Below are 27,520 nucleotides of genomic sequence, written 5' to 3' on the forward strand. Positions count from 1 at the left end.
AAAAATGGGCAAAGATATGAACAGACACTTCACTAAGGAAGACATTCAGGTAGCTAACAGATACATGAGGAAGTGCTCACGTTCATTAGCTATTAGAGAAAGGCAAATCAAAATTACAATGAGGTTCTATCTCACTCCAACAAGGCTGGCATTAATCCAAAAAACACAGAATAATAAATGTTGGAGACGCTGTGGAGAGACTGGAACACTTCTACACTGCTGGTGGGAATGTAAACCACTTTGGAAATCAATTTGGTGCTTCCTTAAAAAGGTAGAAATAGAACTACCATATGATCCAGCAATTCTACTCCTTGGAATATATCCTAGAGAAGTAAGAGCCAATGCACAAGCAGATATATGCACACCCATGTTCATTGCAGCACTATTTACAAGAGCAAAAAGGTGGAAGCAACCAAGGTACCCATCAACTGGTGAATGGTTAAATACATTATGGTATATTCACACAGTGGAATACTACGCATCAGTAAAGAACAAAGACGAAACTGTGAATCATTTCATAACACGGAGGAACCTGGAAAGCATTATGCTGTGTGAAACTAGTCAGTTGCAAAAGGACAAATATTGTATGAGACCACTAGTATAAGAACTCAAGAAATAGCGTAAACAGAAAAGAAAATATTCTTTGATGGTTATGACGGGGGGAGGGAGAGAGGGACTTGCTAATCAGATAGTAGACAAGTACTAATTTAGGTGAAGGGATGGACAACATATAATACAGGAGAGGTCAGTACAACTGGACTAAACAAAAAGCAAAGAAGTTTCCTGAGTAAATCAAATGCATCAAAGGCCAGAGTAGCAGGGGCCAGGGTATGGGGACTATGGTTTCAGGGGACATCTAGGTCAACTGGCATAATAAAAATTATTAAGAAAACATTCTGTATCCCATTTTGGAGAGTGGCATCTGGGGTCTTAAACACTAGCAAGTGTCCATCTAAGATGTAACAATTGGTCTCAGCCCACCTAGAGCAAAGGAGAATGAAGAACACCAAAGACACAAGTTAAATATGAGCCCAAGAGTCAGAATGGGCCACATAAATCAAAGACTACATCAGCCTGAGACCAGAAGAACTAAATGGTGGCCAGCTACAACAAATGATTACCATGACAGGGAGCACAACAGAGAATCCCTGAAGGAACAGGGGAGCCACAGACCCCAAATTCAGTAAAAAAGGCCAGACTTAATGGTCTGACTGCGACCAGAGGGATCCAAGAGGTCATGGTCCCCAGATCTTCTGTTAGACCAAGACAGGAACCATTCTCGAAGCAAACTCTCCAGGCAAGGATTGGACTGGACTGTGGACTGGACTACAAGACAGAAAATGATATTGGTGAGGAGTGGGCTTTTTGGATCAAGCAGACACATGATACTATCTGGATAGCTCCTATCTGGAGGGGAGGTGTGAAGGACAAGGGGGACAGAAGCTGGCTGAATGGACACAGAAACACAGGGTGAGGGGAAGGAATGTACTGTCTCATTAAGGGGAGAGCAACTAGGAGTATATAGCAAGGTGTATATAAGATTTTGTATGAGAGACTAACTTGATGTATAAATTTTCTCTTAAAAAAAAAAAAAGTTCATCTTCATGGTTCTCAGCTACCACCACCGACTGCTCTGACAGGGATCACAGTAGATGGTCCAGGACAGAGCTGGAGAAAAATGTAGAGCAAAATTCTAAGTCACAAAAAAAGACCAGACTTACTGGTCTGACAGAGGCTGGAGAAACCCCGAGAGTATGGCTCCCAGATACCCTTTTAACTCAGTACTGAAGTCACTCCTGAGGTTCACCCTTCAGCCAAAGGTTAGGCAAGCCCATAAAACAAAACGAGGCTAAGTGGGTACAACAACGCAGGGGCAAAGACGAGAGGGCAGGAGGGGACAAGAAAGCTGATAATGGGAAACTCAAGGTCGAGAAGGGTAGAGTGTTGACACGTCGTGGGGTTGGCAACCAATGTCACAAAACAATATATGTATTAATTGTTTAGTGAAAAGCTAACTTGCTGTGTAAATCTTCATCTAAAACACAATTTTAAAATAAGTTCATTTTCACTTAGAAATTAAATTATTTGATTTTAAGTAATTCTATTAAAGAACAGGGAGAAATTTACCCCTCAATGATCCAAATAAAGCAATAATAATATTAAGAAAAACTAACATTGACTAAGCACTCACTTTGGCCCAGAGCTTTTGTTCCTAAGAGCTTTAACTCATTTAATCCTTACAACTTCCCTAGAAAGAGGTGTTTTATTTTTGTCATAACGTTACAGAAGAGGAAACTGAGTGAAGCACTGAGTGATTAAATAACTGATTATAACTATTAAGGAAGTTATCATTGGCTGATGCCCTTCACCCAGACTTATAGAAAGGCTCAGAATGTCTCCCACATCCCACCCGTTGCCCCCTCAGGGGTTTTGCTGTGGGCAACGCCTGCTCTGGGCTCCAGAGCTCTTTGGGCAATTGAAAAATCCCACCTTCTGCAGAAGGACATAAATGGCATGGGCAATATCTGAATACTACCTAGCATTTTACTTAATAAAAAAAGGAAAAGGAAATAAAAAAGGAGAGAGTCAAGCTCTTCCGGCCTCTCTGACCCTTAGCATCCTGCTGAATCTGTCTTATTGCAATCAGAAGGGACCAAGTTCACTGTTTTAGAACCTTTTCAAATCAGAGATGTCCTCCTTCAGGTTGGGCCTATCTGTATGGTATTTAAGAAACACAAAGTGATGAAGGCTTCAAGACTCCAACAGGCGGAAAAGAATCAGTTATTCCTTTTTGCTCCACCCAAGAAAATCCAAGAAACACTTGATTGTAAGGGGTACAGTTTCCAGATCTTGGCTAAAAATGAAGCTTTCTTTTCAAATATCTGAGAACTCTAAGACCACTTTCCCTTCCCTTCCTTACCCTGTCCTCACGCAAAGAAGACACCCAGACCACAGCCAAGCCCTAAGGGCACAATGGGATAACTCTGAAAGGGAGAGTGTTCTGATCTTTCAATTATCTTCCCTATAACAGAAACGATGAGCCTGAGACTCCCAGTCATAACTCATTGGCATCCTGGGCCATTGACTGGGCTGGACAGGTCTCGGATACAGATATTAAGCAGCAAGCAAAGAACAAAGAAACCCTCTCACAGGATTTCACACTCTTTATGTGCTCGCTTCCCTTTGTGTAATAAGTATAATTTATCTTCTCCTGGCAAGGTGCGCATAAATTTTAATCCAATTGACTTAAGAACAATACACAGAGCCATAATTTGCTACTCCTATTTGTTTCCTAAGGGTTCCTGGATGATGTCATCAGTTTGCATTCTACTGTCCAAAAGGTTGATGGTTTGAACCCGCCCAGTGGTGCCACAGAAGAAAGGCCTACAATCTGCTTCTGTAAAGATTGAACCAAAAAACCAGACCCGTTGCTGTTGAGTCAATTCCAACTCAGTGACCATGCAGGACAGAGTAGGACTGTCTCACAGAGTTTCCAAGGAGCAGCTGGTGGATTTTAACTGTTGACCGTTTGGTTAGCAGCCTCAATCTTAACCACTGTGCCACCCAGGCTCCAACTGTAAAGATTACAGCCATAGGAAACCCTATGGAGCAGTTCTACTCTGTAACGCATGGGGTCACCATGACTTGGAATCAACGCAAGAGCAATGAGTTTGGTTTTTATTTGTTTCCCATGAGAATGGGAAAATCATTAACCGCATGAGAATAGCAGGGAGACCTCAGGCCCACAAAGGGGGATGTAATTAGAGCTCTCCCAAAGACATCCCTGATATCTCAGGCCCTAAGACAATAAAAATATGTGATCACAGACAACTCCATCCTTCAAAAACCAAAAACATAGGTGACACTAAACAAGTAGGCACAGCTCCCAGAAGTCCAGGATTAATGTGATAGATTGCCCCTCAGAGCCAAAGAAAACACCCAGTCACAGTATGTCCGGAAAGGCAGAATGTTAAGGACATTGTTCAGCCTCCGGTGCAATGCAGTTCTTCCTTTTAGGATATCCTCAGCAGATAGTCAGCCTCACTTTCTGTGGCCCAGAGGCCACGAGGAAAGGACTACCTCATTCAACATTACAAACCAACGATTATCTCCAGGGTGACTGTAACTCCCCAAGAGGCACTGAATTCGCTTCCTAGAGTTGTTGTAACAAACTGCCACAACTTGGTTGGCTTAAAACAACAGGAATTTATTTTTTCATAGCTCTGGAGGCTAGAAGGTAGAAATCAAGGTATTGGCAGGGCCATGCTCCCTCTGAAAGCTCTGGAGAAAATCCTTCCTTGCCTCTTCCAGTTTCTGGCGGCCCCAATTATTCCCCAGCTTTGGGCAGCAACGCTCCATTCTCTGCCACCACTTCACACAGCCTTCTCTTGTGTCTGTGTGCCCTTATCTGTCCCTTACAAGGACACTCTCATTGGATTTAGGGTCTACCCTAATCCAATATGATGTCATCTCAACTTTTACCTTAGTTACACCTGCAAAGACCCTATTTCCAAACAAGGTCACGCTCTGAGGTTCTGGGTGGACATGAATTTGAGGGGGACACTGTTGAACCCACTACAGGTGGTTTTCCTGTAACCTGCTGGATAGACTGCAATTTTCTCAAGGTGTGGATCGGAAAACAAAAGCTACCTACTCCACTGTGTCCTCCTTGCCAAGTCCTGGGAGGCCTCACCAATGCACAAAAGGCCCACTTTCAACTGGCGTCAATGCCAGTGAAACAGGTAGGGTTTTCAGCTTCTCCCTTCACAGTTCCCAGCTATTTCAGCCGATGGAATAGAAGAGGAAAAACATTCCATGCTCCAATGTGACAGGACCGGGGATGAGTGGGGGTCATAGGGCTGTCATTTTGTGAGGTGTGATGCCACATTCTAACTCCTCCCCAGCCTTCGAGAAGGAGACAGGTGCTGGAGTTATCAAGGAGGGGCAGGGGGCCTAAGGCATGCTGGGGGCTTGTCACGGCACAGAGAACATGGCGAATGGAGCTGAGGCACTGAGGCAGCTAGATCTTGGTGAGGGCATCAAGTCGGCTGGAGGGTACTGCTGCCCTGGTGGGCTTAAGGCTGCCACAGCAGGAGCCCTTCAGCCAGAGTTGACACTGCCTGCACATGGCCACTTCCTTCTTACCTCTAACCAAAAAGAAGAAAAAGTTGCCATCAAGTCAGTTCTGACTCATGGTGACCCCATGTGGTGCAGAGTAAACTGCACCCTATATAGTTTTCAAGGCTGTGGCCTTTCAGAAACAGATCGCCAGACCTTTCTTCCAAGGTGCCTCTAGGTAGGTTTGAATTGCCAAACCCTTCAGTTAGTATTTTTTTTTTCAGTTAGTAGTCAAGCAGTAAATATTTGCGCCACCAAGGAATTCCTCTTATCCCTCACAGACCAAGTGATTTCTAAGGTGATTAAAAACCGAAAAAATATAAACTTGCTTGCTTATGCCGGGGACTGAAAGATTTCAACAGGGACACATAAAATCTAATAAAACGCATATCAGTCCCCATGCTGGACAAACACAGGCTTTCACTATGAGGTTGAGAACGTGGAGAAAAATTACCAGACATAGAAATAAAGGGGCGATACGAGGAGCACTAAGCAAATTTAATAAAATAAGATTTTATTTTATATAAACATATCATCTGGATATGTTCAAGCAAAGATTGATGTCACAGATACGGGGAAAAGGCCTATAACCACCCAGGTAGAAAACAAAACAAAATAGCTGTCTTGTTAGAAATAGATTTCTGCTCCACAACCTTAAAGGCAAAAATGTCAACTGACAGCAGAACAAATATTAAATTTGTTCGATGGAAAATGACACAGCAGTGAGAATAGGTATGCTTCAGCTACATATTTCAGCCTGGATGAATCGCATAAACATAGTATTGGGCCGAAGTGGTATCATAAAAATGCATATACAGTGTGATTCTATACATGTAAAGATCAAAAGCAGCCAAGCTGAATAACATATTGTTTAAGGATACGTATCGTTGTTGTTGTTAGGTGACATGGAGTCGGTTCTGACTCATAGTGACATTATGTACAACAGAACAAAACACTGCCCGGTCCTGCGCCATCCTCACAATCATTGTTGTGCTTGAGCCCATTGCTACAGCCACTGTGTCAATCCATCTCGTTGAGGGTCTTCCTCTTTTTCGCTGATCCTCTACTTTACCAAGCATGATGTCCTTCTGCAGGGACTGGTCCCTCCTGACAACATGTCCAAAGTATGTGAGACACAGTCTCACCATCCTTCCTTCTAAGGAGCATTCTGGCTGTACTTCTTCCAAGAGAGATTTGTTCATTCTTCTGGCAGTCCATGGTATATTCAATATTCTTCTCCAACAGCACAATTCAAAGGCGTCAATTCTTCTGTCTTCCTTATTCATTGTCCAGCTTTCACATGCATATGAAGCAACTGAAAACACCATGGCTTGGGTCAGGCACACCTTAGTCCTTAAAGTGACATCTTTGCTTTTTAGCACTTTAAAGAGGTCTTCTGCAGCAGATTTGCCCAATGCTTCATTTGATTTCTTGACTGCTGCTTCCATGAGCATTGATTGTGGATCCAAGTAAAATAGAATCCTTGACAACATCAATATTTTCTCCATTTATCATGCTGTTGCTTATGCTTAAATAAGAAGTAAAACCGTGAACAAAAGGCAATAGCGTGATTAACCCAACATTCAGGATAGGGGTTTCCTCTGGGAAAAAAGGAGAGGGGTAGAATTGAAGAGCCATGTCTAGGGTCTCGGTGATGCTCTTTTTCTTAAGCTGTAAGATTACATGTTATATACTATTCTGTATGTATAATGTGTTTCACATTAAAATTGAAAAAAAAACATAGAAGTCATCTCAAATAGAAAATAAATAATAGTACAGAAATGAAAAATTAACTTTTTAAACAATTAAAGGATATAGCAGTTAATGCCATGAAAAAATGAGCATGGGTATGTCTTAGTCATCTATGCCGCCATAAAAGAAATACCGCAAGTGGATGGCTTTAACAAAGAGAAATTTATTTTCTCACAGTACAGTAGGCTACAAGTCCAAATTTAGGGCTTCAGCTCCAGGCGAAGGCTTCCTTTCTCTGTTGGCCTTCTTATCAATGTTCCCCCGGTAAAGGAGCTTTACGCAGGGACCCCAAGTCTAAGGGACGCGCTCTGCTCCTGGTGCTGCTTTCTTGGTGGTATGAGATCCCCAGCTCTCTGCTTGCTTCCCTTTCTTTTTATCTCTTGAGAGATAGTAGGTGGTGCAGGCCACACCCCAGGGAAACTCCCTTTTGGATCAGGGAGGTGACCTGAGTAATCCTTGTAACCACAGGCAGAGATGAGGATTTATAACACATAGGAAAATATGATTTATAACACATAGGAAAATCACAAAATGGGGGACAACTACACACAGCCTAACCAAGTTGACACATATTTTTGGGGGACAATTCAATCCATTACAGCGTACCAGTAGGAATAGCAGATAAAGCGTATTTCAAGAGAAAAACCAGAAAAAAACACCCACAAGAAAGAAAGAAAGATTACAATAGGTAAATCTCATTTATGAAAATAGATGCAAAAATCCTTAAAAAAATTTTTTAAATGGCAAATTACACCAAGAAGTATATTATCAGGGTTTATTGGGTACTGTTTTTGTTAGGTATTAGGGTTTATAAGAAAATTGCGCACCTGGTTTAACACTAGAAAATATCTTATTATAATAAATTAAGAGAAAAGTCACATGACCACATCAGTAGCTACTAAGAGGCATTTGGCCAAATTCAACACATATTACCGATACTAATAAAAAATTAAAACATCAGCAAAATAGAAAAAGTATACTTCTTTGACACAGTTAAAAATGTCTACTTCATCCTTAAAAGTCAAACAGGAGCATTCCCATTAAAATCAGGTACATTCTAAGGATGTCTGCAAGCATGACAATTACTCAAAAGTATTAGGAAGCCCTGATGGTGTAGGGGTTAAGAGCTTGGCTGCTAGCCAAAAGGTTGGCAGTTCCAATCCACCAGCCACTCCTTGGAAACTTTATGGGGGCAGTTCTACCCTGTCCTATAGGATTGCTATGAGTCAGAATTGACTGTAACGGGTGTTTTTTGTTTGTTTGTTTTTAATTAGGAAGCACTAGCCAAACATAATAAGACAAGAAAAAAGAATTAGGAAGTATTCATATTGGAAGAGGAGAAGACAAAATTATAATTTTTTTTTTTTGCACAACAATATAATTATTTGAAAAACCAAGCAAATTAGTACTAATCTGAGAAATGATTGGCACCAAATAGAGAGTTCTTGTAATGTGTCCAATGGTGAAATAAATAGACGAAACTCAGCAGCAGTGGTCACAACCTCAAATGCCTTCAAGGACTAGGCTGTTGTTGTTGTGTGCTGTTGAGTCAATTTTCAACTCCTAATGACTCCATGTGACAAAGTAGAACTGCCCCATACAGGTTCCTAGGCTGTAATCTTTATGGGAGCAGATTGCCAGGTCTTTCTCCATAGCGCTGCTGGTTGAGTTCAAGCCACCAACCTTCTGGTTAGCAGCTGAGGGCTTAGGCATTGTGCCATCAGGAGCCCTTCAGGGACTCTGCAGACAACACAAGAGAACAAAGTAGGCTGCCGGGGGACTCCCTGCCTGTGGAGATAACTGTCTCCCGTCTCCTGCACATTTTTGTCCAGGGGGGATGTGGGCCCAGAGCTGCTAGATTTTCTAATTTTTCAAGGTAAGCTGGAAAACCAGATTTTTGTATAAAATGTCCTGATTTTTATATGTAGATAATCAATTCAGAAAGTATCTGAACTAAATACATCCCTGAGCTAGATCTGGTCACGTGCCTTCAGCTTGCAACTTTTGATCAGTGCTTCCCTATATAACTAGTCTGAGTATAATGGGGAAAAATATGATTTGGGGCAAAAACTGATTAATTTTTAAATAGCTAGACGTTTGCAACAAATAAAATGAAACCCCTGCTTCTTGCCTCACACTAAATTAAGTCCACAGAGCAAAGAGTTAAACGTAAAAAATGTGACTAAGCAAGCACTAGAAAATATTTATAGGTGGATATTTATGTAATCTTGGAGTCCCTGGGTGATGCCATTAACATGCTCACCTGCTAACCAAGAGGCTGGAGGTTCAAGTCCACTCAGAGCACCTCTGAAGAAAAGCCCAGTGATCTACTTACAAAAAACTGGCCATTGAAAACCATATGGAGCATGGGTCTACTCTGACACACATGGGGTCTCCATGAGTCAGAATAAACTTGGTAGCAACTGGTTTGGGGTTTTTTTTTTGGTCTATTTTTTAAGTAATCTTGGGTTGGGGAAGCCTTTCTAAAAATAACAATACAGAAATCATAAAGGGAAAAAGATTGATCTCAATTACACATACATTTTCACCTTTTTAGGTCAAAAGATAAAAGGCTAATGGCAAACTAGGACAGATATTTAAAACATACAAAACCAAACCCAGTACTGTCCAGTCAATTCCCATTCATAGCGACCCCAAGGAAACCCTGGTGGCATAGTGGTTAAGAGCTACTGCTGCTAACCGAAAGGCCTAGCAGTTCAAATCCACCAGGCGCTCCTTGGAAACTCTATGAGGTAGTTCTACCCTGTCCTGTAGGGTCGCTATGAGTCGGAATCGACTCTACGGCAGCAGGGAGTGGGTAGCGACCCCATAGGACAGGGTAGAACTGCCCCATAGCGCTTCCAAGGCTGTATATCTTTAAGGAGGTAGACTGCCACATCTTTCTCCCATCAAGCAGCTAATGGGTTCTAACCGCTGACCTTCTGGTTAGCAGCCGAGCGCTTAACCACTATGCCAGCAGGGCTCCTCATTTAAAACATGTAGGATCAATATTCCTTGTATAGAGAGGCTGGTCTTACGAATCAATAACAAGAACCTCCAGAGAACATTGAGCATAGGTCATGGAAAAGCAGTTGAAAAAATAAGAAGTGCCAATTGCCAGTGAACGTATGACCAATGTTCAACTTCACTACTAATCAAAGAAATACAAATTAAACCAGTGATGGATGTCATTCTTCCGTATTGACTTGACAAAGACATTTTTAAATCGTTTCTGAGGTCCGGTGTTGACAAAGCTGTTTACTGTTGGTGGCGGTATGCATTAATACAACTCGCAGAACAACTTGGCAACGCGTGTCAGACCCCACTGGCTCAGCAATATCAAATATCATTAACATTGATATATTGAATATCTCAAAGATGTTCAGAATAAATTGCTAAGGCCTTTTTAATAGTTCATTTTGAATTAAAGTGAATACTGTGCCTCTCAATTATACAGCACATATTAAGACATCTGGGAGTTAAGGAGCACTGAGATTCTGTTAGGAATGATAAAAAAAAATTGGAAACGGATAATGGAGATGGTTGCACAACCTGGAGAAGGTCATTCATGTCACTGAATTGTACACCAAAAATGGTTGAAATGGCAAAAATTTTAAATATATATTTCACCTCCATAAAAAAAAATTTAAAGAACGGAAGGAAAATTCTCATAAAATTTTTTAAAAATTTGGAAGAATTTGCCCAAAGCTATTTGCAGTGATTGCCTCTGAAGTGTGGGGGTATGGTTATTTGTGTTCTAAATTTCCTTTTTAAAAAACATTTTTACTTTTGCTTTTGTTTTTCTACAGTGAAGATATCTTTTTGATTACAAAGGGGAACACTTTATTTTTTAATTAAAAAAAAATAAAGCTGGGATTCTCAGGTGGACTAATTTCTTATAGTTACTTAGCTATAATAAAGCTAGCTAGCAGCTAGCTACGGTTTGTATGGTTTTTTTTTTTTGCAGTCTGTACCTAAATATATATACACTGTATATAATAAGCAGGTATTCAGACGGTTTTTACTGGCCAATTTTTTCAGAAGTAGACTGCCAGGTCTTTCCTCCTAGTCTTAGTCTAGAAGCTCTGCTGAAACCTGTCCACCTTGGGTGACCCTGCTGGTATTTGAAATACCGGTGGCCAGGTTTTCAGTATCACAGCAACACGAAAGCCACCACAGGACGACAAACTGACAGACGTGTGGTGGGTGTAATAAGCAGGTTTACCTTTCTACTTATGTTTTGCTTGGACTGCTTTTAAAATAAATTCATACGCTAACCACTGGCAAAGACGGCCCCTCCAAAAATCCGCAAAATGCCAGGAGAGCGCTTAGGCAGGCTTTAATTTAACACTAAGCCAAATTAAAACTTTATTGCAAAGAATCCACAGAGTGGATTTTCTGCGTGTGGTTTATTACAGTTGCCTAGGAGTACTTGGTTTATCCATGACAACTTAACACACTTAATGGAGCTTATACAAATATTTACAGGCCTAAAAAGAACTTTATTGGCAGACTTTGCCTTCCTTCCAGACCCAGTCAATAATGAGTTCCTGCCAGCCCTTCAAACAGAAAGAGAAGCTAAAATGATTTTGCCAATGATTCACGCAGAGAAACGTCTGGAACTGTGAAGAGTGTGACGTTCACTAGATGAATCTGAGAGCGTGCGTGCTCCTGAACAAAAATGCAAGCATGCAAAATAAACCAAGTAGCCTGTGCAGAATCTACAAATTAAGAGCTTGCAGTTTAAAAGTAACACAGCATTTCATTTCTCCCACCCCACTGGCCACTCTCTCAAACTTCTCAGGCGTTGCTGGTTGCTGCTCAGCTGGACTTCCTAACGTTGGGGTGCCCAGGGCTCAGGCTCAGGCACCCTCCTGAGCTCTCTCATCCAGTGCCTCCCAAATCTACATCTGAGTGCCTCACGACTTCTCCACTGAGACACCTGACATCTCAGACTTGACATAATCAATTCCAAACTCTTTCTCATCCCTAAATTGACTCCCTCCATCAGTCTTTACAGCTCAGTAGACGGCATGACTATCCATCTCGTTGCCCAGGCCAAAGCCTAGGATTCATTTTGTATTTCCCTTTCTTCTCCCCCGACATCAAATCCATCAGCAAGGCCAGTCAGTTCTCTCACCAAAATGCTGACTCCACATCCGCCCACTTCTTACCATCTCTAGTACTACCTTCTGATTCAAGCCGCCATTGTCTCCCATCTGGATTATTGCAACAACCTCCTAACTGGTCTTTCTAGACTCCATTCTCCACTGAGTTGCCAGAATGATTTTTTTAAATGGAATTTATATCTGCTTAAATTCCTCTAGTGTCTTGCACATGGTTGGGGTTGGGAGAGGCTGAACCCTTCGCCATGGTCTACAAGGCCTGTGTGACGAGGCCTAGCTTCTGCATGCCCTCTTCGTTCCTTGCAAATTCCTCTCTAGCGCAAGGACCTTCTTTCTATTTCTGGGATGCCAAGTTCATCCTCCCTGAGAGCCACTGTACTTTTTGTTTCCTTTCCCTGAAAGGTCTCCACCCCACTTGTACCCCAACCCCACTAGTTGATTTTTAAAACATCAAGGAATTAAGAATATGCCTTGAAAGCATGCAACGTGGAACTGGAAATCAAAAGACCTGGGCACTAGTCTTGGTGTCCCATTATTTTCATGATATGACACCTGCTATGAACCAGTAAGTCCTTTGGTGGTGCAAATGGTTAACACACTTGGCTGATAACCAAACAGAGGTTCGATTCTGCGCAGAGGCACCTCAGAAGAAGGGCCTGGTGGTCTACTTCCAAAAAATTAGCCATTGAAATCCCTAGGGAGCACATTTCTGCTCTAACACACATGAGGTCAGCATGAGTCAGAGTCGACTCTGTTGAAACCGGTATGTATGGCATGTTGTTGTGTGCCATAAAGCTAATTCTGACTCACAGTGACCCTATGTGGCAGAGTAGATCTGCCCCATAGGGTTTCCTAGCCTGTGATCTTTATGGGAGCAGATTGCCAGGTCTTTTCTCCTGTGGGTCAACTGGTGGGTTTGAACCACCAACCTTTCAGTTAGCAGCCAAGTGCTTAACCACTGAACCACCAGGGCTCCTAATATATAAACGGCATACTAAACCAGTAATGATGATGACTGCGTTCAGCAACAACTGGGGGGACTCCTTGGCTCATAGTTTTCTCTTCTCTGGGACCAGCCCCAAAAGTTAAATTAAAAAAACCTGAACATACAGATTTGGAGACTTGAGGTCACTGGAGCTGGGCCACTTGCTGGGGAAGTCCCCAAACTGCCAAGTTCTTTAGTCCCTTCTTTGCTCAGCTCTCTCCTTGGAGTTTATGAACGGCTCAGTGTTCTTTAAATACGTATGTTGGCCAAAGTTGGTCTTTATAGCTCACAGCTGAAAAGACTTGAACTAACACAATGAGGAACCCAGTGTTAACTTCCCAGACAGCTTCCTAGAGTTCAGCCTCACGTACCCTTCTCTTACTGATGACTGTCAGCTACCGCAGGGCATCTGCAAACTCTAAAATCTGTGTGGATGTTGGTGCACATAGAACAATTTAATATTTATACCCTTGATCTCTTGCTCTCTCTCTCTCTCTCCCACACACAGACACACACACATACGTGTGCACCCACATGCACACACAAATTGCGTTCTCTCCACATCTTCCCATTTCCCTCGCACTTTCCTTGAGCATCCTTGAGGCTGGATTTCTGTTGTCCTCATGTTTGCTTATAGCTCACCTCTCTACTGCATGTTGGGCTCCCAATTTGTGTGAGAAAATTAAGAACCATCGACATGTGTGACAGGGCTTTGAGTTTACACAGGCTGATGCAATACGTCAGTTGATCTGAATTCTGAAAAGGAAACCTCTCTCCCCTATGAGGACCTCACTTCCCTTGCCTTCCCTGGGTTATCTTCTTCCGAGGCAACTGTCCCCACCAGCTGTGGTCCAACCACCAGAGCAGGGGACTTCACTCTTTTGAGGTCATGGACCCCTTTGGTTAAAGCTATTGGCCTTTTTCACAGAAAAATGCACACACACACACACACACACACAATTTTGCATTCAACAAAGTTTTTGGACTCCGGATTAAGAATGGCTTCACTGTGACCACCCTCCCCCGTATACACACACACCATCATTAATGCCCGATTTTCTCTAGCTATGATTCATCCAGGCCTCTGCTGCCAGCGATACCAATAAAACAAACTTGGCTCCTCACTCTTAGGGTTTATTGTGCTGAGAGAAAAAGAAAAGAATTTCCAACAGTTATAGGCAGTTACACTTACGAGGTATTAAAAACTTCCTCCATTAGGACAGTTCCCCAGGACAGATACTTTCAGTTTCCTAGATTACAGTTTATCTCACACAGGTTACCTTTTAAATGCTTTCCTTCATGGGGAGGCATTCTTGGACCCTAGCTGAGGCTAGGAAACCACCAAGGCTTATCAGCAGCACACTTACCAAGAATTTCTTAAGTGGGTTATTTCCTGGGAAGATTATCACAGCAATTAATCTCATCTACTTTTTTGTTGTGGTCAGTTTCAGAGGGTGACATTTTTGGCCTTGTTCCCAGGTTCTAGAGACGTTGTCAATTTGAAACCTGCAGCTGACTCTACCTTCTTATTAGAAAAGAGGTTTGAAAATGTTGGAGCTCTCTGGGTTGGCTTTTCCAAGCTAAACTAGAATCTACTGGAGAAGAGAAAAAATGGAGAGGAGAAGAAATATTCGGTGGAAACAGCACAGAAAGAACTGTAACGTTGGAGCCAGGTCAGAGACTGGACAGAATGACCTTTTTTTATTTTTTCCATCAATGCCAGTGGTTCATGACTGACTCCAAGACCCTCGGGCTTCTTGCCAGCCCAGTCTGACTGCCCACAGTTACATTTATTTTGAGTGCATGCTTTTTATTGTAGTCGACATGGTATATAGAACAGGGTTCCTTAACCTCAGCACTATTGACAATTTGGGCCAGATAATTCTTCGCTGTGGGCTGTCGTATGCTTCGTAGTGTGTTTTGCAGCACTCCTGCCCTCTACCCACTAGATGCCAGTAGCACCCGCCAGTTGCGACAACCACAAATGTCTCCAGACATTCTTCCCACACGTCCCCAGGGTAAGAGAGAAAGGGGTGTAAAATCTGCCCTGGCTGAGAACCACTCTATAGAGGAGAAGTTCACAGTCAGATAGATCTAGTTTCCAGCCCTAGCTATATCCCTGACAAGCTCTTTGACCTTTAAAAAAAAAGTATCCCCTCTGAGCCTGTTTCCTTGTCAGCAAATAACACTTATCCAAAGGGTTGTTTTGAAGATTAAATTAAATGGGATGATGTGTGAAAAGCACATAGAACATGGGCTCTTAATAGGTGCTCAGTAAGCATTGGTATGCTCCCCACCCCTGCTTCGTTTATTAACAATCATTTACTGAGCACTTACCACTGCTAACCAAAAGGTCAGCAGTTCAAATCCACCAGCCGATCCTTGGAAACCCTATGGGGCAGTTCTACTCTGTCTTCTTGGGTTGCTATGGGTTGGAATTGACCCAAAGGCAACAAGTTTTTTTGTTGTTGTTGTTGTTGTTTTTTAATGCCGTCTGCCAAGGATATAAACACAAAACACATGCTTGTCCTCCGAGAGCTAACAGACTCTGAGAGAAGCAGACAAATGCACAAATAACTGTAATAAAATATAGGAAGTGCATTAATAGAGATAATTTACCAAATCTTACAACTCTGGCCCTACTCTTCTTAATCTTCTCTCTCTGTAAGCTCACCTTGCCTGCCTCTTCATAGAGGAAGGGGTCTGTGAGTTGAGTCTTGAAAAATCAGCAGCCGTTCATCTGAAGGACAGGAGAGAGCAGACGAGGCAGTAAGACGGCACAAAGGCTCGCTAGAGCTATATTTTCAGAAAGATGAACGTTTTCCAGGGGGCTAGAGCGAGGTTGAGTAGGGTGAGTTGGTACAAGATGGAGGATGCTAAGGAATTTGGGCTTTGTCTTGCAGGTCACGGAGTCCCCGAGGATGCTTTTATCAGGATGGTGACAGAATCAGATATGCACTGGAAAGCACACCTGGGCAGCGGTGGGGAGGATAGATGAGGTGGAATGAAGGGCAAAAGAGATGGAAAAGGATGAACATCAGCCAGGATATATTGATTCCAGAGGAGAGATAACGAGGGCCTGAACTGTCGAATTGACAATGACAGTGGCAAGATGCCAGCAGGCTCCAGGGACATTAAAAGATACCACTGACAGGACTTAGTGACTGATTAGGCGGGGGACTGGCAGCAAATGAAGCAGAAGAAGGAATAGGAGGCGATTATAAGACTTTAGCTTAGAAAATTCGGTGGATACTGATGGCATTTAGAAATGACAGGCGCATAGAAACTGCTTTCTTTTCTTTTACTCAGCTGCCACCATTTACACTGTCCAAAGGAGCCTACTCGCCCCACCTTCCATTTGACAGACTGGCGTACAAGTCCATTCAACACACCTGGGAGAGTGCATGGCACTCCCGGCAGCTCAGTGACGGTGGGGACTTCCGTCTGTCCTCGCTTGTTTCTGGGAAAGCCACAGGAAAACAATATCAGTGGATAAGAAATAAACCCTGCCCACAAGAGAGCTTACAGTTTGGATAGCACAGACATGGACATACAAATGAGGAATTACAGAACAATGTGATCGGCACCGTAACAGAGGCACCATATCAGAAAATGTCTCGCAGAAAAGGCCATCCTTGAATGGAGCAGGAGCTGATGAGGGACACAGAGAGAATGGGAAGACATTTTAGCCACGGGAACAGCAGATGCAAAGGCGTGAGGAGGTGGAATAATTTGGTAAGGCTGAGGGTGGGGTGAGGTAGAAGATGAAGCTGGAGATGTAGGCAAGAGCCAGATCATTAAAAGGTCTTCTGAGCTAAGCTAAGAATTATCAAAGGCATGACTGGTCACTGAGTGACTTTAAGCAGAGTGGTTTCAAAGAAGGCCCCCAGTGCTTACCCAGTGTTAAAGGAAAACAGGTAAATATTCAAGTACTTAGTATGTACAGGAAGCGTCAAAAGAAGATGCAAGGAATACACAGTCATTATACCAAAAAGAATTAGTCGATGTTCAACCATCTGAAGAGACAGCATATGATCAGGAGCCCATGGTACTGAAGGAAGAAGTCCAAGCTGCTCTGAAGGCATTGGTGAAAAACAAGGCTCCAGGAATTGATGGAACTGATGAACTGCCCCATAGGGTTTCCAAGTAACCCCTGGTGGATTCGAACTGCTGTCCTTTTGGTTAGCAGCTAAGCTCTTAACCACTGCACCACCAGGGCTTCACACTGTATTATAGGCCAGTAGAAATACTAATGTTAATAGTATTTCTCAGTTAGTATCATGTTGTTTTGCTGGATGCTGTGAGTTAGATTCTGGCAGCTCCTTACTTATTCTAATTAGTTATATTCACCTTCTTGCTATTCTTTAAACACACTGAAGATATTCCTATCTCAGGGCCCTCAGGCTGCTTTTCACTCAGCAAGGTATGCTCTGCCCTCGGTGGTTGCCTGGCTGTCATGTCTTCACTTCCTTTAGGTCTCCTCTGCTCAAGTGCCATGTCATCGAGAGGTCTAACCCCGTTAGCACCCTGTCCCCTCTCCTCACCTGCCATCACTACCTCCTAAGCTTGCCTCATTTTTCTTTATGACAATCTCCACAATCATATATCTGTTTATTCTTTGCCTCCCCATAAGAATATAAGCTCTGTGAAGACAGGGTCTTTGCCCCACTCGCAGCTGCATCCACAATGCCTAGACCAATGCCTGGACATAGAAAATACTCAATAGACATTTGCTAAATGAACAGAGTTTTTCACTATAATTACCTGTCATTACTTTCCACGAAGAAAGAGCTGAAAACAAAGATGACTGGACGTAGAATCAGAAGACCAGGAGTCCAGGGCTGGTCTTGCCATAAACCAGCTGTTTAGCCTTGGAAAGTTGCTTGTTTCTGAGTTTCAGTTTTCTTATCTATAAAATAGTAATATGTTCCATTTTAAAAACCACAGCACTGATGCAGAATTTAAAGGAGTTTCATACAGTTTTTATTAGCAGGGCTGTCCTTCTGTCTTTCCTGTTAACTCTTCAAGAGCATGGGCCTTGTCTTATTCATTTGTTACACGACTTAGCACAGGGCCTGGGTCTATAAATAATTGCCAAATGAATGGAGAGCAAAGAAGGTCAAAAATTTTCCTTTGTGAAAGGAACGGAGCTTCAAATATTCATGCTCCAAGTTATTTTTAAATAGTCACTGTAAGTGTCATTTCATTTTACATAGCAGACATGGCAATTAGCAAAGTGTCTGAGCAGCCAGAAACGTTCCCATTTAGTCTGGGGTTTGTTCAGGATAATGAATCTGAATGCTTGCTTTGACTAAATGAATGGTTCTCCCAGATCTGCGCTGAATAAATGCTTGTGCTGTTCGGATGCTTCTGAGCCAGGCAGAAGACATGTGCTCCCATTTACAGAACACCAACCCTTGAATGACCCCTCAAGACAATGAAGAAAAGAAATGCTGTGTAACTCGGGGCATGAACAAACCTCCACTGCTTAGAGTCAGCTAACATGACAGAAATATACAAACTTAAAACCATCAAGTTGCAGTCAGACATCTGAAGAATCTGTATATAGATTTAGACATGTAAGTACCGTCTTTTCAAAGAACCAGATCAAGATTAGAAGGAATAAAGCTTACAGTAACAGGTAGCTAAAACAATCATTTAGTATAGACCCAGCCCCTTGCCTATATCCATTAGACTGGAAAGAAGCCTTAAGTCTAGTGTTCAGTAGGTCCGTCCGTAAAGGAGATTATTGTACAGATGTTAACACTGGCGAGCAAGGGGGAGAAGTTTGTACTGCGTCAGCATAAGCACTTTGGATATATTAACTCGTTCAATCCTTACAACAGTTCTAGGATTGTATTATCATCCCGATTTCACAGATGAGAGAACTAGATATAAGAATCTTGCCCAAGGTTTGTTGTTGCTAGTTGCCACGGAATCGGCCCCCAACTTATGGTGACCCCATACACAAGGGCTGCCCAGTCTTATACCAACCCCCTGATCAGTTGCATATCAGACTATTGTGATCCGTAGGGTTTTCATTGGGTGATTTTCAGAAGTAGATTGCCAGTCCTTTCTTACTAGTTTGTCTTAGTCTGGAAGCACCGCTGAAGCCTGTTCAGCATCCTAGCAACACACAAGCGGCCACCGAGATCGGTGATAGTTGTACCTGAGATGCATTGGCCAGGAATTCAATCCAGTTCTCCCAAGTGAAGGCAAGAACTCTACCACTGAACCACCATTGCACTGGGATTTGAACCTGAGTACGTGATCTATGATACCACACCATTAGTCTAGGACATAATTTTTAACTGTATGAATGTACACTGCAGGGCAAGAGGAATTTAACAATGATTATTTCCTCTGGAGACTGTAGTCACATAATTCCCATAGCTTTATTTATGAACAGCTGGGCTAAGATGTAGTTCAGCAAATAACTTAGACCACACTATGGAGAAAGGGGCATGATGAAGTCAGTAACAAGGAAATTATTCAATTTGGTGAGAGCAGTTTTAGGAATGGGATGGGTGTTATTAAAAATGAAAACTTTGGGAATGACAGAGCTTTTGCACAGCTGCAAGAGACCTCTCAAGCAAATACGTAAGATTAAAACCAAAAAAGCCAAACCCACTGCTATCAAGTAAATTCCAACTCGTAGTGATCCTATATGACAGAGTAGAACTGCCCCATAGGGTTTCCAAGGCTGTAATCTTTATAGAAGTAGACTGCCACATTTTTCACCCTTGGAGTGGCTGGTGAGTTCAAATCGCTGACCTTTTAGTTAGCAGCAGAGCGTTTTAACCACTGCATCACCAGGGCTCCTTCTTAAAAGATTAAAGAAACCAAACCAAACTTGTTGCTGTCGACTCAATTCTGACTCATAGTAACCTAAATAGAACTGAGTAGAACTGTTCCATAGGCTTTCCAAGGAGCAGCTGGTGGATTCAAACTGCCAACCTTTTGGTTAGCAGCCAAGCTTTTAACCACTGTGCCACCAGGGCTCCCTTTAAAGTTTAGGAGAGGTAAAATGATTGGGAAGGAACTTGCTTGAGTGCCATTTATTTTGCAGCAATCTTCATCTGCTGCGTCTGGGTACTTTGGAAAAATTGAAAACATAATATAATGGGAAAAACATGACATTTTAGTCAGGCAAAACTCACTTCGAATTGAGCTCTGCACTTGTTAGTAAGTCATTTAATCTTTGAGCCTCTTTGCTCATCTATAAAATGGGAGTATGAATACTGACTTGAAAGCACTGCCGTGAAAATGAAATGAGACCATATACTGCAGAATTAAAAAAAAAATTGGTGAATCATGAAAAGCCAGAATTTACCATCATCAAGGTCAATTGTTCTTTTTTTTTGGGGGGGGGGGGTGGAGAGGGTATAGATATTAAGTAAGAACCCAGGTATGTACTGTATAATCTTTTATATGGAAACTTGTCAGGTATAATTACCATCTTATGTTTTCTTAAGAGAAAGATAGGGAGAACTGTGCAAAAGAAGTATTTAGAGGTTCAACTTTACTGGAAAGTAAATCCCGTTAGTTCTAGTTCAAGAAAAGATCCAAGATTAATTATGCATTATCTACCATGCTTTTTCTTCCCATGACCCTTTGAGATCCAAGACTGTGTGTTCTTTAAGATTAAATACAATTGGAGAAATGGGAAAATGGACAGAATGTTAAATTATACTGTTTTTTTTTTTATTGTTGTTAGGTGCTGTCAAGTCAGTTCCAACTCATAGCGACCCTGTATACAACAAAATGAAACACTGCCAGGTCCTGTGCCGTCCTCACAATTAGTTATGCTTGAGCCCGTTGTTGAAGCCGCTGTGTCAATTTCTTCTCGTTTGGGGTCTTCCTCTTTTTCTAAATTGTGTTAGAGCATTATTACTCATTTTCTTAGGTATAACAGTAGTATGGTTTTGCAAGATCTTATTTTAGGTGATACATCCTTATGCATTTAGTGGTGAAGTTCAATGATACTGGCAATTTCACACAATTCCAAAAAAATTATATATATAAATAATAAGATATATAAATAAAGCAAATACAGCAAAATGTTAAGTGCTGACCTTAGAGGTGAGTAATGCGTAGTATTTAAATTTTCTCATAATACAGCATGGGGCAGGGAGAGGATCAAGAGGCTGCATTTAGGAATTATTCCAGGTAAAAATTTCCATCTCTTTCCTTTTCTCACTCGTAGTCCAAATGGTTGGGGTGCGGGTGTTGTTAGTTGCCACTGAGTTGATCCTGACTCACGGCAGCCCCGTGTGTGCAGAGCAGAACTGCTCCATAGAGTTTTCAAGGCTGTGACGTTTCGGAAGCAAATCGACAAGTCTGACCTCTGAGGCATTTCCGGGTGGGTTCAAACAGCCAACCTTCCGGCTATCAGTTGAGCACTTAGCTGACTGCGCCACCCTGGGATTCCCGGGGTAGGGAAGGTAGTACAGACAGCAGCTGATGTTGAAGAGATTAATATTCAGCCATAAGTAACTAAAAGACAAGTTCTACAAAACTTCTGAAGTGACGTTATGTCACTTAGAGTTATTCAGTCCAGATGGTGAAAAGTAACTAAAATCTATGGTTTTAAGATTTTTTTTTTTTTGTGAGGGGGAAGGTAGAATATTAGTCTTTCCAATGAGCTTAGTCCATGAAATTTATCTAGGAGTATTTGGGGATCATATTTTGAAGCCATCCAAAAAGCAACTAAGAGGAAAATAAGTTAACTAGTCCCTTCTGTTCATACAGACTATTTCAGAACTCTCTCTCTTATGCTGATTAATGCTTAGCTGTAAAATAGGTATATTGATCCTAAGAGTTGGTGCAAGAACAAAAAGAATTATGCAGGATGTAAGACAAAGTGTTCTACAATTTAAGGTTAATAAAGAAACCAAAACGATTGCAAGCGAAAAAAAGACAAATAGAGATTTTACGAAAACAAAATACAAAAACTAAAAACCAAACCCACTGCCATCGAGTCGATTCCGACTCAAAGCGACCCTACAGGACAGAGTAGAACTGCCCCATAGTTTCCAAGGAGCGCCAGGCAGATTTGAACTGCCAACCTCTTGGTTAGCTGCTGTAGCGCTTAACCACTACGCCACCAGGGTTTCCAAAAAGCAATGATAAAAATCTCCACCTCCCACCCACCGGCACCAGAGAACAAATAAAATCTTTTCTTGAGTTAACCTACTAAATGTTTTATAACCTATAAAACAGCATCTCTTAAAAATAGCCTACAGTTCTTTGGTAGAGAATTGCTTGCAGGGCAAGATCTGAAGTTCCCTCCAAAGGCCCCATCAGAATTCTACTGACTTCTAAGAACGTCATAAGGAAATGAATGTCATGAGGGAATGATCTAAAACATGGAGAACGCTTAGTTTTATTAGAATATTAAAAACTGGAAGCAATCTGGAAGGTATAATAGTGGAAGAATAACGCATTTATCGTGTGAGCATCTGTGTGATGAGATATCATTCAGAATTTCGATGCTAAGTATGAAGAGTAAACCACTAAAAAGAAAAATTGCTTAGACTGTCAAAGGAAAAAATAAGACGAAAATAAAATGAAGGAAATACTTTGCTGTTGCTAGTTGCCACGGAGTCAGCTCCAACCATGGTGACCCCATGTGTAGGGTGTAGAACTACGTTCCAGAGGGGTTTCAGTGGCTGATTGTTTGGCAGTAGATCAGCAGGCCTTTCTTCTGATGTACCTTTGGGTGGACTTGAACAATTTTTCAGCTAGCAGCTGAACGTGTTAACTATCTGCACCACCCAGAGACTTAAAAACTATACCCATGACTGATTAAAAAGTCAGGAATACAAAAAAAGACAATTATATGGAGATGATGAAATTTTTCATTGTTTCCCCCCTCCTCCCCCTCTCCCCCGGCTCTATCAATTTATTTTTTTTAGTATTACAAAGAAAAGAAGGTAAGAATGCCAAGGCTAGAAGGACACTAGTGAACAGCAGAGGCAAAGAGCGCTCACAATTAGACCTAATGTGGGACATTGCCCTCAGTAGCTAAGTAACTTTGGTATTTTCACCCAAACAGCAGCCTGTGTCCATTCTTTCTAATTGTAGGGCCCAAAAGTATACATCAAAGCAGTGCCTGCAACAATGGGCTCAAGCATAGCAACTGTGAGCATGGCACAGGACCAGGCAGTGCTTCGTTCTGTTGTACACAGTGTCCCTGTGCATTGGAACTTATTCAACAGCACCTAACAACAACAAAGGATCTCTTATTCTCAAAGGCCTTTTTTTAGGCTTGAACTGATATGAAATATACTACTTCTCTGGAGCTTTTCTTTTTTTTTTTTTTAACTGTGAAAGAAAATGTTATTAAATTACTCATCTTTTTAAACCACAATCACAAAATCATACTCATATATTGCTACAGTACTTTAGAGTTTTAGGGAGTCCCCAACATAGATGGGCTACGCTTAAAAAAAAAAATTCTTTTTTAGGTTGTTGTTTGAAATTCAGCAAGCATTTTTTCCTGACACACAGTGATCAGGAAACCAGCTCTGTACCTATACGTTCACTTCCACAGCCTCTCCCCCAGTTTCCTAGTTTAAACCACCAGTGGCTCTTTAGGACACTTATGTTTTCCAGGAGCCTCTGAGCAGTTCCCTGTTTCTATCATGGAATTTTCATAAATGGGGGTGTTTTTAAGCTGGGAAATGCCTCACAATTAAATTTTGTATCACCTAAAATCTACTAATACTCATTTTCACAACACTTGACTAACTTAACTTCTAGATGAAGAATTTTTAGTGATCAGAAACTTAAAAGCAAAGGGGTAAAAGTGTACTAAAATGTCCTAATAGTTTGGTGTGTGTTTATTAAGGTCCTCAAACATCAAAAGTGAGATATTTAAAAAAATTTAAACCTTAGGTTTAAAGATGGATGAATTTAAATTTAATCCTTTTTGTATAAAACTAAATGGTAAACATCATGGGGGCTAAGCACTGAAAAACTAAATTATAAAACAAATATATAAAACATGATTACAGTTTAAATTCTTTGGGTTCTTTATCCCCTAAACCCCCATTTTTAATACAAAATTAAACAACTTTCCCAACCCAAGCAAGGTAGTATTATTTTACACTTTATACCTAAAAGATGCAGTTTAGGACATTTTGTGAGTTTTCACGTCTGTCAGGAAAGCTTTAGAAAGAAAAAGTGGGGGTCAGAAGCCAAGACGCAGCTTAAAACAGTGGGACAGTATAACTGGAACAAATACTGGCTTAGATTTTCTTTCTCTAACTATATTCCTCTCTTTTTCTACAAGAGCCATTTAGCAGCCTTTTCATTTTTGAACAAGTAGCTTTTACTCCCCATCATGTTGCAGATAAATGAGTCCTAAGATTTCCTAGAGGGTGGACCTCAATTATTGAGTCCTTTTTCTAGATAAGGCAAACACTCATTTTAATTTCTGTTGGAACAGGGTTTTAGGCTTCAAACTGAACTTTCATAGAGTGTTGTTCAAAAAGAGATTCCGAAAACTCTCTTCTGGTCCACACGAACACTGAGAATAGATGGAATTGGCAGATCTGGAGCTTGTACTAGTCGTATTTGATTCTCTCTGTCAGGGGCTCCTCCTTGTAATGGGAAATAATTTGAATCAGGATGGAGCAGTTGATAAGAAGGAAGAACAAACCAGCTAACCAAATAAACAGAAAGGTGTTCTTTCCCTGAAACTCAAGAGCATATGCAGGGGCTAGCCATAAGGCCTGTCCTAGAAACCACAATATCAGGAGAACGACAGCTCTTTTCCAAGGCATCCTCACTCGTGCCATCACAGGAGGCAGAAGGCAGAGATACCACAGAAAGTACTGGGAGGTGCAGACTTTGTTAAAAGTCACAAAAATGGCCGTATGAAGAAAACAACAAAAGATGAGGTCTCTGTAATAGGCGAAAGACACTGCTGAAAGCAAGACGAACTGTGGCAAGAATGCAGCAATTCCTAGAGAAAAACTCCACTTGCTCTCTGCAGTCAAATACAGCATGTAGAAGTACGGAGAGAAATTGTGACGGATGTCCCGCCTAGTGAGATGATAAAGGTAGGTGTGCTCCAAAAACTCCCAACCGTATTTATAGTAAAAACTAAAGCTCAGGACAAAAAACGTGAGCCCAGCAACTACAACGAAAAGCAGCACAGGCCGACTGCACAACCTCTTCAGGAATTCGTACAAACGAGCCTTGAAAGAATACCGGGACTGTCGGAGGCTTTCTTCATTGCCGCAGTCTGGAAGCAAGTGGAGGGCTATGGGAAGGATATAGGTCACCGGGTACATCTTCATATGCACCGCGAAACCATAAAATACAGCGGCACATGCGACGAGTCTTTTCTCTATTAAGTACAAGGCCATAAGCACCAGGGAGGCGACGATCGAGTCCGCATTGCCTCGGCTGGATACCGCCATAGGTAAGGGGTTAAGCAGCCAAAAGACACAGTAGCCACACGCCTGGGGGCGTCCCAGCCCCTTAAGCAGCAGCAGGCGGTATAAGAGGAAAGCGGTGAGGAGGTCGCAGCTGATGAAGACAAACTTTCCGAAGAGTTCACTGAGATAGATGTTGGGGGTGAGGAGCCAACCCAGCAGAGGGGTGTAGCGGTACGTGGCCCGCAGATACGGGGAGCGCCCTTCCGTGATGAAGCGCGCAGCGTCCGTGAAGACCTGGTAGTCGATGTCTGTATATCTCACGTGCAGAGTCCGGTCCTGGAAGACCCCATATAAAACCAGGGCGACTCGGGCAAGGAAAGCCACACCAAACACCCCGGCGGGGGGTACCCCCACATTCAGGAACCATTCTCCCCAGTGCTTGCTCATGCCCGTGATCTTACTGAGCGACAGTCGCTCAGCCCCAGCTGTACAGTGCCTTCGAACCTCTAGCCTTCGCTTTGGTTCCCCGTTTCAGTTTGTCGGTCCATCCCCTACCAGCTAGGATGCCAACCGATGCGGCCTCCCGATCGCTTCCGGCATGAAGCTCCGCCCCCACCCTGCTTCCGGTTTCTGCCTTGGCGCCGGATCCTCCGTAGCCCCAGTCGAAGAATTACTTCCATCTGGATTGGCTCTCTCACTTCCACTCCTTCCTCCCGGAGGGGCGGGATTTCCGGTCCCCGAGGAGGACAACATCCGTTTGCCAGGAAGGTAGGCGCTGGTTGGGATGTTTACGGAGGGGAGTAGGATTGTTTTTTCTGTGTGTGAGTCATTTACCCCTTCTCGTCCGAATTCGTCAGTGAAGGCAGACCCCCGCTACGGAGCCGGAGCTGTGGCTACACCCTTCAGGCCCTCACGCTTTACTCTGCCCTCGCTGGTAATCCCGGGAGTTTTGTGGCTCTTGGGACCGAGCTAGGATGAGTTGAAGGGACCCAACATGTGTATGCCACGTGCAGTGTTTGGGACATACTTATATATTTTTTAGTTAGTCGTTATTTATCTGAAATTCAGTTTTAGCTGGACAGCCTTTATTTCATCTGGCAGCCCTATGTGGAGGGAATGGGAAAGGAGACGGGGAAGCTTCACACGGTTTCTAAGTCATTTCGTGCTCTCATGTCTCAGTATTTGTTATTCCTTCTGCCAAGGTTGTGTTCTCCTCCCCAGTCACCCTGGCAAACATCTGCTCAGTCCTTCAGGCCAGAAGTATATCCTGGGCCTCAACCCACTTCGCCATCACAGTATGATTTAGATGCCTGTTCTGTACTAACTGAGGACAGACGGACTGGGGCGGGTAGACGAGAGGATGTCTAAGCTCTTGAAGATCACTCACACAGAAGACCCTGTCCTGCTACATAAAAGCCCTACCCAGTGCCTATCATCTCAGTGCTCCATAACTCCCTGGTCATACCTTTATTATAGCGTTTGTGACACCGCTTTGTAATAATTGTTTTGTTTGTTTCTCCTAGTCTTTCATCAGGACACCTTGAGTTCCTTGAGAATAGAGATTATCTTGTTCTTTCTGTGCCTCAGCATCTAACATGTTACCAGACTTATAGTAGGCGCTCATTAACAGTTTAATTTTCGATATTCGTCATACTTCGAGTGTCATCCTAGGAGTGCCCCCAACTCCCAGTCTTCTTCCCTTTCATATATCCTTCACCTATCTCAAGTTCTGCCCCTTCCTCCTACCCTACCCCAACCCTACTTTCATGAATTCCTCACCAGGCACTCCACCCCACTAGCTCTTTCGCTTCTGTGGTCACTTACTGCACTTGCGGTCACCATCACAGAATTTGTTACTTTATTTAGATTGTATTCATAATCCTGTCAATGAGATTGTAAGGTTCTTGAGGGCAGGGAATATATTTTATCCTTACATTTTTTTCAATTCCTCCTAATTTATTGCAGTATTAGGCACATGGTAAATGTTCAGCAAATACTTGACAGATTGGCCCTGTTTCCTAGGGGACGTCTTTTAGACTAGCATAAGCGAAGGAGCCAACTCCATCCAATCTGAATGCAGCTCTCAGGACTACCTCCACTTCTCCATCCTACAATTTACCTTTATCCTTTGGATGAACCGTGTTAATCCT

General features: G+C 42.4%; 1 protein-coding gene across 1 annotated transcript; it reads right to left on the reverse strand.

Annotated features, from left to right (window-relative positions):
• Nucleotides 1-23,285: 23,285 nt before the first annotated feature.
• PIGM (phosphatidylinositol glycan anchor biosynthesis class M) lies at nucleotides 23,286-25,994 on the reverse strand. The gene has a single exon (XM_003414996.4). It carries the CDS (start codon nucleotides 25,815-25,817, stop codon nucleotides 24,552-24,554), a length of 1,266 nt encoding a protein of 421 aa, XP_003415044.1. The 5' UTR covers nucleotides 25,818-25,994; the 3' UTR covers nucleotides 23,286-24,551.
• Between the last annotated feature and the right edge of the window lie 1,526 nt (nucleotides 25,995-27,520).

The sequence above is a fragment of the Loxodonta africana genome, chromosome 3 (genome assembly GCF_030014295.1).
Source record: "Loxodonta africana isolate mLoxAfr1 chromosome 3, mLoxAfr1.hap2, whole genome shotgun sequence".
NCBI lineage: Eukaryota > Metazoa > Chordata > Mammalia > Proboscidea > Elephantidae > Loxodonta > Loxodonta africana.